Genomic DNA, 20,212 nt, shown 5'->3' with positions numbered 1-20,212 from the left:
TGTCATTTTGTGTAAAACAAAATCAGTCCCAGTGGATATCAGTGCGGTACATTTGAATCTAAACACTTTGTGCTTCGAGCACAATACAGGTGGTTTGTGGAATGATTCACGTACGCAAGCACTTAAAATGCTGACTCTTGGCCTACCCAGCATCCTGCACTACTCTCTCGGTGATTTACAGGATTAAGTCTGCAGTAATATTCTATATTTACCTTATCGTCAAATAATCCAATGAAAAGACAAAAAACGAGTTAATCTTGCTGACAAGTAATGAATATATATGTGGATAACGATTTTATAATGTTAGTACTTTCTATCACATCTGTAAATTGATACTATATGTACATAAAAGCTTACCATTAAATGGTCATTGATCACCATCAACTCAATGTATTTGGTCTCGTCTTCTATGCTGTGTGACACATGTGGAGCCTGAGAGGAAAACAACACCGTTTACCAATTTAATCATATGAATGTACACAGACAGACACACAGTGATCTCGGTTTGCTCTAACCAAGACTTTGCACACCAAGAGGACATTTCAGGGGAGTTTCATTGAGATCAACTCATGTCTCCTGCGTCACCAAGAAAAAAAAAGAGAGACGACAAATCAATTAGGATGAACTCCAAATTCTAAATAAAGACAAGAGCAACTGTGAGGACAGAGAGACAAACACGGCTGCAGACATCTGACGGTGTCTGAGAAAAGGCGAGACTGGAAGCCACCTTGGGGGGATGTTGTGTGGAAGGAGAAAGATGTAACAGAGCTCTCACTTTAACTTGAATTAACATAAAGGCAGGAAACGGTGTGATCACTTTTGGACAAAAAGCATGCAGAGCAAAATGATCTCTCTATCTTACACTTACACAAACATCAGCATCCCTCTGCTAATGATGATGATTTTCCAACAAAAGCTGCAGAGTAATACCTGTCTCTTTATTCTCCTGTGAACAACTTTTGACCCAGGAAATGGAGGGCTGGGAAACGGGGGCTCTGGCATATCACCTAGGAAACATTTATTGCAAATAACATTCAGGAACATTTTTCAAAACAGCTGACGCTCTTTCTGTGTTTAGCATAAATGTAAATGTACATCAGAAAACATAAAATTGAGCATGAATTGACACAGACTTCCACAGACTAAATTCTTCCTCACTTCTTCAGTCGTCATCTTACCGTTGAGGAGTTCTTTGAATCCCTCTGCAGATTTATATATCATGTGAATGCAGACATCTCCCTGGAAGACACAGAAAAAGAGGGAGTCAATCAATTTCAGAGACACAGGTCACAACCAAGTGTCTGATATGCAGACTTTTATTTACTTTCCTACATGGTGCACAAACAAATGACTACACGCACTTTGGAAAGATCTCGGCATTAAGGTCAAAGAGTTCTTACAGCCCTCCCCCTCCACAAAATTAGAACAACATACATAGTATGACAATAAAGATTCAATTTTATTGGAAAACTTGGAAACAGAAGTCTGGAAAGTTGCGTTTTTGCTGTTTCTTGGCTAAAAAACAAAAAAAAGGGGTTCATGCTGCCAATCTGATCAGCAACCAAATTAAGATAAACTAATAATCTAACCAGTCTAACAGTATGTTCATTTGACAGCTTTAACTAATATTACATATATGTGCTCGCTCTCTCTCCCCCTCACACTCACACACACACACTCACACACACACACACACACACACACACACACAGGCACCATCAAAGTGGTATTTTTGTCTTTCACATTCAGAACAAAGGATAAGATAGGGTGGACCTGAGGGAAACACACAATCAGATATCAGATAGAAGCTACAAAAACAAATGTGATTCGGGACAGAATATTGTCCAAAAACTTACAAAACTTGCTTCTACTAAACTGTACCCGTTTTGCAATTCGTTGTATGGGCGTCAATTTCAATCTCTCAATCAACTTGTTCAACACTTGGGAACGAGGCCGTAGTAAGGGAGCACCGCCTGTAAGACGGCGCTGAGGGCAGAGAGCCCTGCTGCTCTGTAGCCACATCCTGTTGATGCTCACATCTACTGTACGTAACTTCTGTATAAACAGCTGTTTGGGGCTCAGCTGGGTGTAAAGTGGGGGCCGAGCTGAAATGTCACCGCGTTCGCGCTAAACACAACAACAGATCCGCTGGAAACACACGGTAAGTCTTTCGTTTGTTGTAGCGTTGTGACGCGTTTAAGCTTCACGCATTCAGGACGCAACAGGTCGCTGTGATGCTAACTTGTGAGGCTAACTATCAGCTAGCTGGCTAACGTAACGATCTGTTTGAATAGTGGTTCATGAGCCAGCTGTCCGTTTGCCTCATATGTATCGGGCGATGCGTTTTCATCGTACACACCTGTTGATGTGTGCTGTTGTTGATGAATGGGTAGAAGATGATGATCGTGTCTGTGGGCTAACCGAGCTAACCGACTGTAGCTGGTTGAACCACTCGGATCATTAGCCAGTTAGCTTCGCGGACTGAGCTGCAGTAACTGGAGACCTGGAGTTTAATAACAGCTTCATAAAATAGTTGTTTTCACTCAGGTCAGGTGCAACTGTAGTCACAGAATGATCCCTGATTATTGTGTGTTATTATTGTGGTTGTGTTGTGATCTGTACCGTTAACCTCTTCTGATGGATTTTAGTCAGTCATGAACAAATTCACAATTTTCATGTGTAAATCAAATTAAAAAAATAATTCCAATTAAAGAAAATACACAGACCAATTGGACATTTTACAAATGGGCGAATAAAACCAGGGATACACATCAGTAATAAAAAAAGAGATCTTCACACTGGGAACCATCACTGCAATAAACCTTCTTAATTTTTTACTTTTGAATCAGGATATGCAGTATTATAATCATCCTGAAGAGCCTCGTCTGAGACAGAGAGATGCACCAATCAGTGAATAGCAGCAGTGATATGATCTAGTCTCTTATAATTTGTTAAAAGCAGTTGCTCTTGTACCAGTCGAGGTTGAGGCTGTTAATCTAATCTCGACACAATGATTTAAAAAAAAATATTTATGAGTTTTCTTACAACTAAGTTGTAATACAATGTTCAGACACAATTGCAGGCGTACTGTCATCCATATAAAGCTCAAGTGTTTAACTCAATTGTTCATTGTGTCACAGTCTATGCAGTGCACTGCAGCGCAGACACTCGCTCCTCAGCCGTCAAGTCTTTCCCACTTTGTTTGCTAATGAAATGAGAGCATTGTTTCTCTGGGACAGCAGATATTGGGTCAACTGCGCCGTGGAGAATACAGGGGGGTTGCCCACAGCTAGGTCAGTCTGTGGCACAGTTAGCTCACTTCAGTAGTAATGGGGCCAATGAATCAACTTGTGTAGCTGTGCTTTTTTCCCATGACCAGGAGCTTTTTTTTTTTGAAAAACAGATAAAGTATTAATAAGTAAACTTGTATTAGAGACCCATTGATTCCCAGTGCACTGACCAGCGACTTCTCTCTGTCTTCACTTCCTCACTTTGTCCGTTCACACAGGAACTCTCGTCGTGGCCGTCAGCACCAACAATCATGTCGTGCCGGGACATCCACGCCACCAACGCCTTTTCCTTCATCATCGCCTTCGTGTCAGTGGGAGGGCTCGCCGTGGCAACGATAATCCCACAGTGGCGCGTGACGAGACTAGTCACCTTCAATCGCAACGCTAAGAATATCAGTGTATACGATGGGTTGTGGGCTAAGTGTGTAAAACAGGACGGCTATTCCGGATGCTACTACTATGATTCTGAGGTATGACAAGAGCAGTTTGCTCCCCTGTGCTTCAGCTTTTTTTATTCTATGTTTGACATTGCCCTAATAGAAATCTTGTTTTCCTCATATTTCCAGTGGTACTCTAAAGTGGACCAGCTTGATCTGCGGCTCCTGCAGTTCTGCCTGCCTGCAGGCCTGCTGTTCGGCTCCCTAGCTCTGCTGCTGTGCATGGCTGGGATGTGTAAGACCTGCTGCTGCTCAGGAAAGCCTGAACCGGACATTAAAACTCTCAGATTCCTGGTCAACAGTGCCGGCTGCCACCTGGTGTCCGGGACGTTTTTGTTCCTGGGTGGTGCCATCGCCATCCCCCCCTCAGTGTGGTTCCTGTTCCGCACCAAGGAGCTGAACATCAGATATGACAATATTTTCTCAGATGGGTTTGCTGTATATGTATCAATAGGTTGCTCTGGAGGACTAATGCTGGCCGCGCTGCTGATGTTCATGTGGTATTGTATGTGTAAGAAGTTGCCCTCACCCTTCTGGTTGCCATTGCCCTCCATGCAAACTTCTCTGTCCACTCAGCCTCTCACTGCTAACGGATACCCTCCCTCCCCAGTGTATGGTCCTCAGCCCTTCCCACCACAGACCTATCCTCCCACAGTCATCGACACCCAGCCGTATGTGACATCCCAGGGCTACACACAAAGTATGATTGCCCCTGCACCCCCACAGGTGTATATGTCTCAGATTTCTGCTCCAGATGGGTATGGGTCAGAGGTAGGAGGAACCCAGGCCTACAGCTACGCTCCCTCACAGAGCTACGCTCCCTCACAGAGCTACGCACCCTCGCAGAGTTATGCACCTTCACAAAGCTACGCCCCTTCTCAGGGCTACGCATCCAGCTACGCAGGCCACCACTACTCCACCCGCTCACGCATGTCTGCCATAGAGATAGACATTCCTGTGCTGACACAGGGAGAATAAGAGAAGAGAAAGCATCAGCACATTGAAGCCTTTGGCCCTTTTAACCTCAATTAGGTTCACCACTGATAAAAGTAACAGAGTTTGATAGATGGAAGTTAATAAAATGAGAGCTATTTACAGACGCTAGAGTGATAGTTTCAAGAATTCAGTCAGTCAATCCAGGTCTGTAAATTGCTGTGAATAGAAGATGAGACCAAGCACCTGAAGGAACTAAATGAAGGATGACATTTTTAGAAGAACAATACTACAGCACTGTGGCGACCAACACTGTATTCATCTTATTACCATTGAAATGGAAGTCAACACCTCAACTAACGTTTTTCACTACTAACACCAGAGTATGATCACTGTATAATATCTGCCTTGGCCAACAGACTAACTTAGTAGTTACAAACTAACTAGCATTTGGTAGATGACTTTATATAAAATTCCAGTGACCTTTGGATAAAAAAAGGCCTTTATGTTTGCTGCCAAATTTATATTTTTCTGTTACATTTTTAACGTTGAACACATGGTTCATGCACAAGTGATTTGTCCTTGTGTCCACCTAATGGAGGTCTTCTATTATCACTACTGAACAAACACTGTTACTCAGTTTATATTCTGTGTTTCTTAACCCTACTACTAACTCACTCACTCGAGTCTTGTCAGTTTTAACATGATTTTTTTTTTTAAACGTCACACTGCCCTGAAACGGCCACCTGCTAACGTTTGTAATGCACTAACTATGTGAATACTGTGCCAGTTTACTTTGCCTTTGTTCACCAATTTTTTTGTAAGGCCTCTAAAATACTTCATTGCAGCATGTGCGTTTCCTACGTGTTTATGTGAAAAAGATAATGTCACTAAATCTGTAAATTGTGTTAAATGTAATGTACAGATGCAGATTGTGATTACAGTGTAGAGTTGTGTTTGAATGCCAGAATCGGGAATGAGACTACGGTTAATTTTCTTAACGTGACCGATTATTATTAACTGAATAACTGTTAAAAATGATTTTTGTACCATTAAACATCTGCTAACTTAGCTGGAAGTGTGATGTTGTTCAGGTAGTTGCGATTGTAACTGTCAGTTCAGTCGTTGCCTTTTGTTTGTTTTGCTTAATGAGCACTGATCAATTGTTCTTCAAAGTGTAATGTGTCCAACGTCTTAATCTGCAATGTTAAGGTTCATGATATTGTGAAATGTTTTTCTATACTGTCATAGTTTTGTTTTAATTAAAATATAAATCACAATGCATCCACATACTTGTTTATATAACCAATACAGTAACTGCTATCAATTAGTCAATATTTGTAATTGCAACAAAAATAGACACGGTTCAATTTAATTTGAAAAGTATTCGTCTGAGTAGTTTGTCCATCCTCTGGAAAGTAGGCAACATTTCAGCCAAACTCAATTACAAACTTGAAGGGGGAAGCGAGAGTCGGCTCCATTGATGCTTTCAGCCGGCTAAGTCTCCGCATTTCCACATTTGAACTGATAAATTGTTTTAGAAATCAATGGCCTGCGATGTTCTGGTTTCCCAGAAATATTGCAGACCCTTCTGTACTCCCTTCATAAAGACTTGAATCACTGAGGGAATTTAAAACGGTTCTCTCCATCACCAGTGACGCCAATGCTACGTGTACACCACCTGGCAGCCCTTTCATTAGTTCTACGTTTGCATCAGTGCGTGTGTGTTCAGGTGACTTAAGAGTTAAACTTCATTCAAAATTCATGAGTGTTGTATTAAGTCGTAAAGGTGCTCATCTACTCCCTGTGCATTGAGCATACAGTTACTCAGCATGTTTCCATGATGCCACAAAACTGCATGTCAGACACTTCCCTCTAACTTCATCACATTATTCTTAAATCAGTTATTCTGTCTAGGTTTGTGATCGGAGCTGCATGAGTTCAGCTGTTGTAGCCTTGCTTTGTGACCCAGGTAGTCAGGATGTGGACCTGATCAGAATCTGTATTTGAAACGCAGACGTAAAGGTGTTTGGGGTCATATGTTCTTGAACAGTGGCTAGCATGTTGTTGGCACAGTGAATACAAACTACCTCCTCATCTCCTGTAGCTACACTACACTCACAAAATCATCATATTATCACACAAAAACAAAACCACCAAATACCTACAGCCACACAAACATGTAGACGTGCAATTTATGATTTCTTCAAATTTTTTGGGGATAAATAATTTTTTACAAAATTGTGACAAAGAATGTCACAATTAAACTTTGTTTTACTTCATTTGACTAGGATGAATACTCAGTATAAATTCAGCTCTCTGGGTATAGTCCTCTGCACATAAACTAAAAACACAATAACAACAATTGTTCAGAGCCCAAGAAGGAGTCTTCAAAAAACTTCTTGTCAGAGCGACTTTTAAAAACCCAAATACATTCAGTTTACAATAAAACACAGACAACCCACAAATCTCCACATCTGAGAAGTTAAAATCATAAAGTAAACTCACTTAAAAGGTTTAATTGTTATCAAAATTGTTGGCAAATCGCATTCACTGTATTATATGACACTGCGAAATAGAACGATACTGCTTTGCCTTTGCTTGGATGGAGAACCATACTTCAGCGATACAAATGCACTTTGAAAGCAGTTTTGGGAATATAACCACAGTGAAATTTGAAATGTGATCTGGTCTCTGGGTAAATATGTGACTTATCTCACTTACTCTCGAGAGGAAGAAAACCAGAGTTGATTAAGAAAAGTGAGCACTCCGTTAAAACCCAGCTTTGAGCAGTCCCATGTTTTGTCTCACATATGATGTTGGAATGAGCGTATGAATTAACAACCACCAGCCTGAACTGTGGCTCTCATAATTGGAACCAACTCCCTTCTTTGATGTGACACCGTTATATTAGCTGAGAGTTTAGCTCTGATGATTAATAAGAAATGCAGTTGCTTTTTTGTTACTAGTCGCACACACAGCACCAGTGCAGTTACTGCTGAATTAACAATTGTTGTTAAGCATGTTCTTGGCCAGTGCCTTTGTTCCCCAGATCATCTCTCCCAGTCTGCGCTGTTGAAAATATGAAAACACACACACAGCATATAGACTCTGCAGGGTGTGTGCAGTGATGGAGATTAAGGGTCTAAACACAGATGGCTTTCATATGTCGTGATACAAAGAGACAGGGGCGGAGCCTGGGTTGCCAGGGGAGATGGTACCTTAGACACAGACTGCTGGCTCATGAATATAAAGCAGTGAGGGGTAACACACTTTTTATTCCTCTCTCTCTCTCTCTCTGCATGTGTGAATGAACTGGTACAGGTTTAGCAACATGAAGTTGACTTGAGGACACAGGGAGTGAGGCCACAGGGAGGGACCCCCCCCCATCTCTTCTTTTAAAGATTAATTCCAAGCTTTTGCTAGTATGAAAAAAAAACCCTCCACTTGGCGCTTGGTGCAAACATCCCCCACCCTACAACCTGCCACCACTCCCCATCAACACCACCCCTCTTTATGCCCTCCAATTCCCCACCCCCCTACATTTGTTATCCACAGCCTCTCCTCGTCTTGTCCTTGCAGGTCAGATCATCACACACGGTCGGAAGACTGCAGCAATAAAAATGCAGAACATTTATGGACAGCACAAGATTAGATGATTGGAAATGTTTTACAGAAAATGCCAAGATGCCAACTAAACCATCTCAAATGAAGAGATATTCAATTTGAAATTATGTCAAACGTTAAAAAGCTGCCATTCCACACATTTTAGAAGGTCGAACTAAATTTTGCACAGATATTTGTGGTCCCCAATGTTACTGGTTATCTGGTCACGTTTTCTTGTGGAAAGCAATTCTATAATATATAATTTTTGCCTTTATTTAGAGAAAAATATAAATGGTCTAGCTTTTTGGGTTTTTCGCCTGTATTTGACAGTTCAGAGAGACAAGAAATATTTGGATAAAGGGAGGTATGATCTGCAACAGAGGTCCCTTGACCTGGAGCTGAATTGTGGACACTGTAGTTGTGTGGTATGTAGCGCTAGGCTTTGTCCAGAGAGAGCAGTTGGGATGAAGCCACAGGGTCCCACGAGGTACAGGTGGATTTGGAAAAGTGTCAAGAAAAAAATTAATATGCAGACACATATGGTGTTTTCTGCATATGCAAGCAGGCATCACACAAGTTGTCTGCGCGCACACACACACACACACAAGCACGCGATAAGACTATAAAGTCAGTTCAGCTGCAAGAGGTGACAAGAGCTGCTTGTTCAGGGCACACTTTGCTAATGTTCCGCAAAACTTTTTTTCTGGCTTGGAGGAAGAAGGCCAGATGGATTCACCATATGGCCGACAGAAGCCGTGACGACTCTCTATCTCAACATCCCCCCATCGGACCATGCTCCCAACTGAATCATGACAGCCAGAATTAGTGATGCATCATGCTGCATTCAAAATGTGATATGTGGCTGTTTTGGGGTAAAAAGACAACCTTTAAAAATCTTTCTGCGTGCGTGTGTGTGTGCACGAGAGAAAATGAGAAAATGCATGCATGCCCAAGCTGCCTGTCAGAGAGTCAAAGGTGCATAGACTGAGAGTAAAATAGAGAAGAAGACACCGCAAGATCGCACAGATGCAGACGGGGGGAGACAGTCAATGTGGACCATCACCCGAGGGGAGCAGACATTCAGAGCTCAGTGCTGACAAACTGACAGCCGCCGCTGAGCTCGAGGGCAGAGCTGTCCCCAGCATTATCATGCAGACAGGATTCCCTCGCCTGGCGAGCCAAAACCAACACCGCCAATGATGAATGAGGTGTTTGCCAAAAGCCACATCAGTTCTTATGCTACAACATGGACAATTGTGTTTCTTATAATTTATTTAAGAAGCACACACAAAAAAAGTGGCCAGTTAAGAACTGATATTTTAATAATAAATGTTGAAACTGGACATTATGTCAATATGGGAAAAGAAAAGCAAAAATTGCTGAAGAGCAGCTAAAAGGACAATACGTTATATGTCACTGCATGTCAGCAAACCTCCATTCAGAGCATAAAAAGCTTCGTCAATCATATATGCTACAGACAGACAGACAATTATAGTCCTGTTGAGTATAAATAAGTAATACCATAAAGTGTTAAAAATGAAAAAAATGACCATTGGTCATATATTTTGAATGTAAAATCTGTATCTGCAGTGTACGTATAAAATAATTGAGTACGGGTACTTCAAAACTCTAAAGCAAAATACTTGAGAAGTTTTTCCACCAGTGCCAATGTTCCACTGTTTTTGATAGAGAAATTTAGGTGACCAAAATACTGTATATCTCTGAAAAGTGCTGCAGCAATATTAGGAGTTAAGATCTCTCTCTGTCTCTCTCTTTCTCTCTCATCGCTCGAATAATATATTCTCCCAGGAAACGTAGGAGAGGAATGAGAAGAGGAGGCAGAGGAGTGACGAAGTAGAGACGTTCATTCCCTAGTCTACATCTTCGATAATCTTTGCTCAAATTTTAACAGTCAGAATACTCAATTGCTTTCGTTAACTGAAAATTTCCACAAATTTAAATTGCTGCATAACTGTGACATACTGTAACAAAATACCTTTACAAACCAGTTAGTTCCTGTTTTGCAGTTAATCTGCAGAAGATGCAATCTAATTACATCTCTTTTACACAATCTCTTTTTTTTTTGTCAAGCTCAGCTCCTCCTCCCTCGGTGTTACTGTCTCCTTCTCATCACTTTTTCCACCAGTGACGTTCCTCTTTTCATCCCCTCATTTGCCTTGTTTATATCTGAGCTCTTTACATCTTTATTTTCTCTCGTACCCCCTCTCTTTCAGCACTGTTGGCAATGAAACTGCCATATAGGAATGAATCTAAAGTTGCTCTGTGTGCCAGGCTGCGACTACCAACAGCCATGGGTGCACATGAACACTTCCACATAAGAACGCACACACGAACACAAACACACACACACACACACACGGACGGACAGAGAAACAAACAAACACCAGTCCATGGCCTCTCTTATCCTGTCTCCTTTCGTCCCTTACGGATTAATTAGAGCAGAAAGGAAGTCACACTCTCACACACAGACACACACAGACACACACAGACAGACACACACACACACACACACACACACACACACACACAGTATCAGCGGCTGTTCTCCCATGCTCACAGCGTCTTAAACAATCTCAGATCTGTCCTTTCGTACCGGACATAATGCCTGTAATAGTTATTATCTAATTGGCTCTAGGTTTTTTCGGCTGTCTTTGGCATTGTAAACCAGAAAATCTCTCTGTCCTGAGACCAGACTCAGGGTTCGTGAGGTAAAGTCACAGTCGCTGGTCTGTGATTTGTAACTGATACAGGTTTTGTCTCCAGCCTGTAACATCAGGAGAACTATTCTATATCATCCACTAAGACCAGGCCTGTCGCAGCGTGAATCCCAACTTGAATCCCAGGGAATGCAGTGACCAAGAGGTCGGGGTTCTCCTGACCATTATAAATCTGTTTTTTGACATGCACTCCGGAAAATGTTGTCTGGTCATTATCCGAAGTTTGCTACATTCGTCATATGTGACGCAGGAGATTCATTATCTGTAAATTTTACTCGGAGCAAGAAGACTTATTCTCCTCAAGTGGACCCACTCCTCCTCACCCACTCACAACAGATGGATACAGGAAGTCCTGCAAAATATTTGGCTAGAGCGGTTAAGGTTTTCCCTCAGAGGTTCCTTAAAAGCCTTTCACAAAACTTGGCAACCCTTTGTAGAATACATTGACACTCTGACCATAAGCGAAGAAAGCAACTGATTAACACATATTTTTCCTCTTATTTTAATATCATTTTTTTTTTTTTTTTTTACATTTTTGTATTATTTTCTTAAGGTTTATTATTTTTCTCCCTGTCTGCATGTGGTGTGAATGGAACCCTGTATAGCAATGATACAGCTGTTTAAATATTGGTTACGCCGGTTAGGCAATTGTATAGGTAATGTTGGAGAAAATAGGGGATTCTGTGTTTGTGTGTATGAATCCAAAAGAAAATGTAAATGGTGTTTTTCTTATCAAACTATAAAACGTACTGTTTTTTGTTTTTTATTTTCTCTGTGAAAAGCATCAATAAAAAGATCTGGGGGAAAAAATATGTTACTCGGTGGGGCTGGAAGGAAAAGGTCTGGACAATGTGCAGAGCAACATTTGCGGACAAAATCCAGACTTCAGTAAATTTCTGAGAGCAGCTCAAGAGTTATGCCTCAATTATTCTTGTTTGCCGTTTGATATTACTTTTGAACAGAGCAATTACCAGTGTAACTGCAGTGTTCCATCATGGGTTATTGTAGCCTTATTATGTTGCTAGGCTACAGTGAGTTTTTCAGAGTTCAACCTGCGGGAGTTTCTGATGGCTGGTGTAACATGTTCTGCTTCCACAGACAAAATGAATTCATGAAAATTAAAAAATCAGTTTTCAGTCTATTCTGACATCTTGACTTGAAAGTGGTCTCAGACCAGAGCATGCATCCACAAAAAGTGGAAGGCAGGGAGTCTGGGTGGTGGTAAACTTTATCAAACACAGTACTGAACAAATTCCACAGAAAATGTAAAGGATGATAATAATCACTATGAAAGAATTGTGTAACCGAAGTCTGCAATTGCATTGCAGATTTACATTTGAATAAGTAATTGTGTTAAATCACATTGGGTAAAAAAAATTTTTTTAAAAGAACGTGGAGATGTTGGGTGGCTTGATGAAGATTTATTTCAGCTAATCTGATGGTGGTGTGTGGAACATTGGTCTTTTTTTATGTTGGAGGCCACTGCTGTAACAGATTTTCTGACCACCGACAATTCAGCGGGGATAACAGGGAGCTGGACGTGAAAATATGGAGGGGGAGCAAATTGAAAAATCCCCATGAGGGCAGCCATCATTAAATACTTTTTCGTGTGTGGATTTGCAGAGTACTTACATTGCCGCTGCCGGGTCCTCCAGGTTCAATCATGTAGGTGTGATTGCCATCGAAAAACATCCCGCTAAAAGGAGAGAAAGGCATGAAAGCATGTTAGCACCAGTTTCTACTGTTTTTGTCTTCACTAAATAATGCATCTGAATACAACTCCTCCTCAGCTATCTGTGTGCCTGATTAGCCACTTCAGTGTTTGCCAAGGCGGTTTATCGTGTTATTGGAGCATTTTTCAGAATAATAACTGCAAGGCAATCTTATGAGGTGAAGTTTTTGACAAAATCCTCTGCCGTCCTCACCCCTGTATTTGGCATATGAACAGCTTAGGGGCAGAGGATGGCGTAAAAATAAAAGCTCATCCAATCATTTCAGAGATTCCCCTCACACAGCATAATTCAAAGGTCACATAAGGAATTTATCTCTGGAACACCAACAAAGAGTTTGGACTGGTTGACCACAAGTTGCAATCACCCTTTATACGAACAACATAATGACATGGAATGAACATCCACTCATCTGCACTTAAAAACTCTCAGCATGAGTATGACAAAATGAGGCCATGACACACACACATCACACAGTATGAAGAAGCATTTGAAAAAGTCAGAGATCAATTTTATCATTTGGCAGCTGTTTGAAGGTCTTCTTGTCTCCGCCCGCTGTCCTGCGTGCATGTGCCCATGTACGGGCATCATCCGTTAATTAACTTTATCTAAAGCTTTTAGGAGATTGGCCGGGTCAAACGGTGAACTCAGGAGGGTAAACCTGCAGGTACGCACACACTCTGTCTTTCCTCCTCCTCCTCCGTATCTCTCTCTAAGCTGTTTTTCTGCCTCTTTCTGGCCTTCAACACAGTCCAACATTGCACTTATGGCAGATTACACACACAGACAGAACGGTGTCTTTTGTTGTGTAAGTATGGCGCTGAATGTATAATGTGACCATGCAATTTACAAAATAGAAACCGTTTGGCAGTAGCAGAGCGGAACAGAACAGAACAAGCTTTAAAACTCTAAAAACTCACTGTACACAACCTGCACACGACCAAACATCAGACAGACACAGTCAACGACAAGCTGGTGAACTTAGAAAAGTATTTAGAAGCTAAAGGGTCCGATATTTCCCTCAGGAGTTGGAAGAGACCAAAAACAGAGTTAAAAAACGAGGTTGTGTTGGACTTGGATTCACCAGGTTGCCAGAAATAAAACTTCAGATGAACATTTATGTTGGGCTGTAACTGATGGATGTGTAAATAAGCAACACTTTGCCACAAAGTTTGATACATTACATCATTAAAGTTCCAAAAAACAAGTATTGCAGGTTTATTATTTTTTAACAAGTGGTAACATCCAGTGTGAACTAAAAGTAAACATAAAAGTGGGGTTTCATTTTTATTCTATTATTTTAATGTATGCATTTCTGGGAAAGAAGGAAGCAAAGAGTTCAGTTTGATTATTTCTGAATCAATCAAAGCATTTTCCTATCAGCCAAATGTGTAGTAATTGAATGACACTTTGAACAGGAACCTGAGTCAATAGTGAGCCGTCTACGTCCCATTTGATGGATGTAGCCATTCCTCTGTGTAAAGCTAATAGCAGTATTGGATTGCAGGGTAAAGTTTCCCAGAAAGTGAGAGAGAGCAGAATGTATATTATGTATGTTAAAAACCTGACTCAGCATAAGGGAAATATCCTCTCCCTAATGTCTAACCCCCCGACACCACTATGCATTCCCTTTACTCTCTCCTTCTCAAAGTTTCTCTCTCACACAGGCACGCACGCACATGCACGCACACGCACACGCACACACACACACACACACACACATACACTTGTTTCTACAGGGCATATTATGGTTGTGTCTCTGCCTCCTGTAGTGTCAGCTTTTCTATTTCTTTCCACTTAAAAAAACGATAATAATAAAACACCTACTACTAATACCGTCACAAATAATAACAATAAGGAGCATAATGACATACTGCAATAACTTTTGGACTTATCAGGTGTAACGTATCATACTTGAGCCGGGTATAAAACAAATCTACAGAAAAAAAACTATATTATTATCATAATGATTGTGCAACACATTTTCCTTGTTTGGGTCTTATTAAGTTTTGATCTGTGTTTTACAATATATACAATAAATAATCACACATTTATTTTATTAAATGGTTACTTTATTCAGCAATTATCAATCTGATTATTGTTAATGAATTAACAAACCAAACTCGCAGTGGAACTGTTTCCAAAAATATATATACAGTATAAAATTTGTGATAAATGCACATGTTTTATTATTATTTTTTACAAGGAGTAGCCTTTTCTGTCGACATACAATGATATTCCCTACCACATACAGAAATACATTTTAGCTCTGCAGCATGGCCGTTCTCTTTTTACTCACACACACACACACACACACACACACACACACACACACACACACACACACACACACACACACACACACACACACACACACACACACACACACACACACACACACACACACACAAAACAGTGTTCATGCATCCCTCCCAGCAAACCTTGCTTCTGACCCATCTCTCTCTGATGGGACGAGTGCTGCTTTAGAGCAGAAAAGATAAAAATAACACTGTGGAGGGGAGAGGAGGGGAGGGGAGGGGAGGGGAGAGGAGAGGAGAGGAGAGGAGAGGACAGGACAGGACAGGACAGGACAGGAGAGGAGATGAGGGGAGAGGAGAGGAGAGGAGATGAGGGGAGAGGAGAGGAGAGGAGATGAGGGGAGAGGAGAGGAGAGGAGAGGAGGGGAGAGGAGAGGAGAGGACAGGACAGGAGAGGAGAGGAGGGGAGGGGAGAGGAGAGGAGAGGAGAGGAGGGGAGAGGAGGGGAGAGGAGGGGAGGGGAGAGGAGAGGAGAGGAGAGGAGAGGAGCAGCACCTGTCTGTCAGTGAATGACAATCAGTGTACTGAAAAATGCAGCGAGACAGAGAAGGGCTGGCTAAAACAAATTATGTTGACCTAATGGGTAAATGGAAAAGAGGCCCAGGACCCGGACGCACAGCATGAGCAATGTCGGCCGAGAAACACACACATGCACACCACACATTAGAAGTCACAAACATCGTTGTACTCACTGCAGTCCATGACAAGTTGAGAGAGCCACAAAGGAGCGAGGACAGTCTCTGACCTTCCCCTGGTAGTAGCAGTGTTCTCCTCCCTGTGAACAAAACACGAACACAGACAGATAAAGATCACACATGGTCAAGTGTCTCACACTGTCAAACACAGATTGAACTCAGATATATTCCATTTCATTCCCATATTCTATCAGCAAATTAGTCCAGAGTGATCAGTCACTCTGGACGCATTTGCTGATACACACACAAGAGCAACCATAACCTGGTCTGTTTGCGCATGCGTGTGTGTGTGTGTGTCTGTGTCTGTGTTATACTTAACCCACCTATGTGTTAACTGCTCTGTGACTCTTTTCTCTTCCACACTTCCCCACAGTAGAAAGCCACAGCATCGGCCACACGTAAAATCTCTTTTACCACTGGCCGTCAACCACTCATTCTCTGTCTCCACTCTCTACCTCCATCTGTCTATATGCAGAGTATGTGCAGTGTGTGTGTGTGTGTGTGTGTGTCTCTTCCTCTCTCTGCAAGCGTAAACACATTTATTTTCAATAGACGTGTATGATGTCTAAGTGTCTAAGTGCACCGTAGGCCATCTCTTCCTGGTCCATTCCTCGCTGCCTAACAGCCATTAGGCAGGAAGCTGGTCTCCCAGAGGAAGCATAGCTTTTATCAGTGGATCAATTTCTACTCTACAGTCTGATGGTGTGCACAGCAACGCCGCTATGTTCACTTCTACCTCCAGCTCTCTCTCTCTCTCTCTGTGGACCTAATCCATGTCTGTCTCACTGGTTTGTGTGATGCATGTTTGTGTTTTGTTGTTCTCTTTAACTAATGGCCAAAACCTAATTTATGGGTATTATTATGCTGATTTAACAACCTCCAGCCTGGGAAGGCTTTCCTCGAGTTTTGAGTATTTTCTCCCATTCAGTCACAACAGGATTAGTGACCCTCCCTCATCAGACTTGGGCTCACACAGTGACATTACACAGACTTTGTGCTCGGATGTTGCCAGGGTATAATATATTTAATGTCCAGCTGAACTGATTTGGAAATTTGCATTCACAAACACAGCTCCTCTGGGCAATGTTCAGAAAAGTTCAGTACTGCAATGCATGTGTGAAAGCGACTTATCGTTTTGTCAGTTTTCTTTTATGTGCATTGTACCCTGCAAATAAACAAATAGTTCTATCAAACTAGTCAAGGCAACTGAAGTTTGAAAACGTGTCAAACTGTCCACCTACAACTCAATGTAATTGATGTAGGAAAGTTTCTAAAAAAGCTTTGTTGAGTAAAAAATGCTCTGTTGTTCATGTGACTTCCACCTGTATGGCGAGCAGAGTTACAAACGGGTGCTTGCCTCATTTTAACCTTCCTGAAGAGCAGCCAGTAGAAGAAGTGAAGTAGCTCTTGTTCTTTCCACGATTTAAAAAGGAAACCACGTCAACAGAATTAGCAGACAGAGTACATTCTGGATATTCATCTACAAAGTGAATTCATTCACAGAAAGACTGCTTTCTAATGAGCTCCATAATTACAAGTGACCATATCATACAGTATGCGGTGTAATAATTTGGATCATTTTCTGTAAAGTATCTCATATCTAATTAATCTGCTGCTTAGCTGTGCAAATCCTGACCATTATAATCCCCACACTTGTGTAATATAGCACGACACCTCAGTGGGTGTCCTGGAACTGAAGTCCAGATTTTAGAGTATTATACACAGCAATCCCAATCTCATGTTAGTCAAAGGTTTAGGCCCCATCCACAGTTTCTCTTCCACTGAATCCAAGATGAATAAAGACTGGGAGGCTAAATGGGCTGTGAAGTGTAAACTGACTCTGATTAACCAATGAAAGGCTCAACTAGGGAGAAGAAGCTGCAGCAAAGAAAATTGCAGCTGAACAATACGCAGCTGAAAGCAAATCTTCCTCGTCTTCTTTACGTGGATACGTTTTCTTGATAGTGACATCTGACAGACCTTCACATTAACACCTGGCATGATTTCTCAAAAATACTACCTGCATGGTAGATGCATTGTGGTTGAATCTCACAACGTCAATCAAGACAGGCAGAGCGAGAAGACTTGTGAACAAACACGGCACGTCAGGGTAAGATGTTACTATTTTCTGCACTCAACTTACTGTTTGGACTGGACTACTGCAACTCCCTCCTAGTTGGTCTGTCAACCATGTGCCATCCGGCCTCTGCAGCTCATCCAGAATGTAGCATCCAGGCTGGTCTTCAAGCTACCCAAGTTCTCGCACACTACACCGCTCCTCCGCACCCTGCACTGGCTAAAATCTGATTCAAGGCACCGCTACTTGCCTACGATGATGCGAATGGCTCGGGCCCTTCCTACATCCAGAACATGGTCAAAGTTTACACCCCAGTCCGTCCACTCCGCTCTGCTACTGCCAAACGGCTTGCTACTCCCGCACTGCGAGGGGTGGGCCGCCGCCACTCAACAAAATCTTTTTGTTGTCCTGGTTCCGTAATGTTGGAAACGTGACCACCAGATATATATATATATATATATATATATATATATATATATATATATATATATATATATATAGATATAGATATATATAGATATAGATATAGATATACATACACATAGATGAATTAAACTACCATGTGTTCATGGGCTCTTTACTTTCGAGACCTGGGCCACCATAAAAAACTGTAGCTTCCATTTTAATTGCAAATAATACAATGGTTAAAGTGTGAGTGGGCATAAGGAGAGATGATATGCAGAATCTTACATTGGTGATGACAGCCTTCCCTTTTTCTGACAAATGCCTTTCCACGTAGCCCGACGACAGCAGATCACTGTGAACAGAGAGGAAAGAAAAATGGAGAATTAAAGTTAGAAAATGTGTCACTCAGTGATTCCAGGGTTCTTGTATTTTATAGCATAATTGTATTCTGTCTCTGTAGCACAGAGAGCTTCAGAGCATGAGACCAGCTAATAATGACCAGCGTACAAGGCTCTTTCTTCTACACAAATCCACACAAACACAGTTATAAAAATTCAGGCTTCTAGCAACTGTCTGGTGTGTGTTTGTGTGTGTGTCAGTGCAATGAAGGACAAGGGAAGGTCAGCAAGCAGTAAAAGAAAAAAAAAGAAGAAAAAAAAGTGACATGCAGGATATGAAGGGGACAGGAAATAAATTGAGAGAGTAAGGAAGAGAAAGAGTGGCATAAATAAGAGCAAATCAGTCTGTGTGCGCTTTCTCAGCAGAGCTGGACCCAAGAATCCCAACGGAGATGCACACTGCAGGCCCAATCTGAGACAGAGATGTATGAGCTATAGCGAACGCGCACACGCACGTACACGCACACACAGAAAAGAATGCAGCACTGTATGTGGTTTGTCCCTTGAGCCTATTTCCAAATATATGACATTTAAAGGTTTTAGCCTCTTTTCTCACAAAAGGATGACCTCAACATGGACAGAAACACACACACACACACACACACACACACATACAGACAGGCACACATTCACTTATACATAAATAAGTTTAGGAGTGCGCATTCATGCCTTTATGCAGATTGTTACTTTGGACCCCACTGTATATACTGTACATTCAGCAGTGCCAGAGCCAACAGCAATCTTGGCTTGGACACACATACGCACACGCACACACACACACACACACACACACACACACACACACACACACACACACACACACACAAGGGAAATGCTAATAACAAATCAAGCCAACCTTGCACCAGATGAGAAGAGTAGAAACACTAGAAAAATTAGACCGCACAATCAGCATGGCCAGATTATTTCTATCAGGTTAAAGTTGATATTTGCTGAATCATCTCATCTAATTCAGCAAGAAAGCAAATAAGAGTATTTCACAAAAAGCTAAACAATTAATTTAAGTGTTTATGTTATTTAGTCTTCCTCCTAGAGGTAAACCAGCGTAAAGATTTATATCTTTTTTATTTATTAGTCTATTTTGTCATAGACCAACAGTAGGTATTAATAGATCTGTTTCTATATCCACCTTTTCAAAAGCAGTGATACCTTTGACAAAAGGACTGGCTGCAGTTTTGAAAGCAACAACAAATCTGATACTGTTATGAGTCATAAGACAAATGACAAGAAATTATTCCGTTTTCGAAAGGCAGATACATCATGGGCTGTTTTTTAACTATCAACTGAGCTTCTTCCTGGAGGCAAAACTTTTCCAACATGATATAACGTATAAAATTCAAGTGAAGCCCCTGACATCAGCGAGCGCACACACACGCATACGCAGGGCAAAGAGGATGCTCTCTGAGATGACTAATAGGCAGTTTGCTAGTGCCATAAAAAAACATGCAGGGAGAGTGGAGACAGGGTGAGATCAAATGGAAAGAGGGAGAGAATGGCCATCAAGGGGGGGATAATGAGAGAGAAGTAAAGAAAGAGGCAGTGAAAATTAAAGAGAGGGAGGACCAAG

At 41.6% G+C, this 20,212-nt stretch overlaps 2 protein-coding genes across 5 annotated transcripts in view; one reads left to right on the top strand and one right to left on the bottom strand.

The window, feature by feature from the left end:
* The window catches only part of adam22 (ADAM metallopeptidase domain 22), a 55,270-nt gene that overhangs the window by 18,805 nt on the left and 16,253 nt on the right, over positions 1 to 20,212 (bottom strand). For 3 of the 4 annotated variants that reach the window (XM_035624920.2, XM_035625081.2, XM_035625001.2), the window contains exons 4-9: positions 18,515 to 18,581; positions 15,745 to 15,827; positions 12,637 to 12,700; positions 1,179 to 1,239; positions 931 to 1,007; positions 358 to 432 (exon numbers count right to left, since the gene is read on the bottom strand). In XM_035624920.2, the coding sequence (XP_035480813.2) occupies positions 358 to 432; positions 931 to 1,007; positions 1,179 to 1,239; positions 12,637 to 12,700; positions 15,745 to 15,827; positions 18,515 to 18,581 (427 nt within the window). Of the gene's footprint in view, positions 1 to 357; positions 433 to 930; positions 1,008 to 1,178; positions 1,240 to 1,881; positions 2,161 to 12,636; positions 12,701 to 15,744; positions 15,828 to 18,514; positions 18,582 to 20,212 lie in introns of those variants that run through there. The other variant, XM_035625167.2, reaches the window with a different exon arrangement.
* Positions 2,028 to 5,944, top strand: cldn12 (claudin 12). The gene is made up of 3 exons (XM_035626324.2): positions 2,028 to 2,161; positions 3,509 to 3,760; positions 3,857 to 5,944. The coding sequence occupies exons 2-3, from the start codon at positions 3,542 to 3,544 to the stop codon at positions 4,703 to 4,705; spliced, it is 1,068 nt and encodes a 355-aa protein (XP_035482217.1). The 5' UTR covers positions 2,028 to 2,161; positions 3,509 to 3,541; the 3' UTR covers positions 4,706 to 5,944.

The sequence above is a fragment of the Scophthalmus maximus genome, chromosome 1, assembly GCF_022379125.1.
Source record: "Scophthalmus maximus strain ysfricsl-2021 chromosome 1, ASM2237912v1, whole genome shotgun sequence".
Classification (NCBI taxonomy): Eukaryota; Metazoa; Chordata; class Actinopteri; order Pleuronectiformes; family Scophthalmidae; genus Scophthalmus; species Scophthalmus maximus.
This window is presented reverse-complemented; position numbering and strand designations above follow the sequence as displayed.

What these genes read in the sequence shown, in the direction of transcription:
- cldn12 (XM_035626324.2), top strand. Translation starts at nt 3,542, where the DNA reads ATGTCGTGCCGGGACATCCACGCCACCAACGCCTTTTCCTTCATCATC. An exon ending in GCTACTACTATGATTCTGAG is followed by an intron (nt 3,761 to 3,856) that starts GTATGACAAGAG and finishes TCATATTTCCAG; the next exon opens with TGGTACTCTAAAGTGGACCA.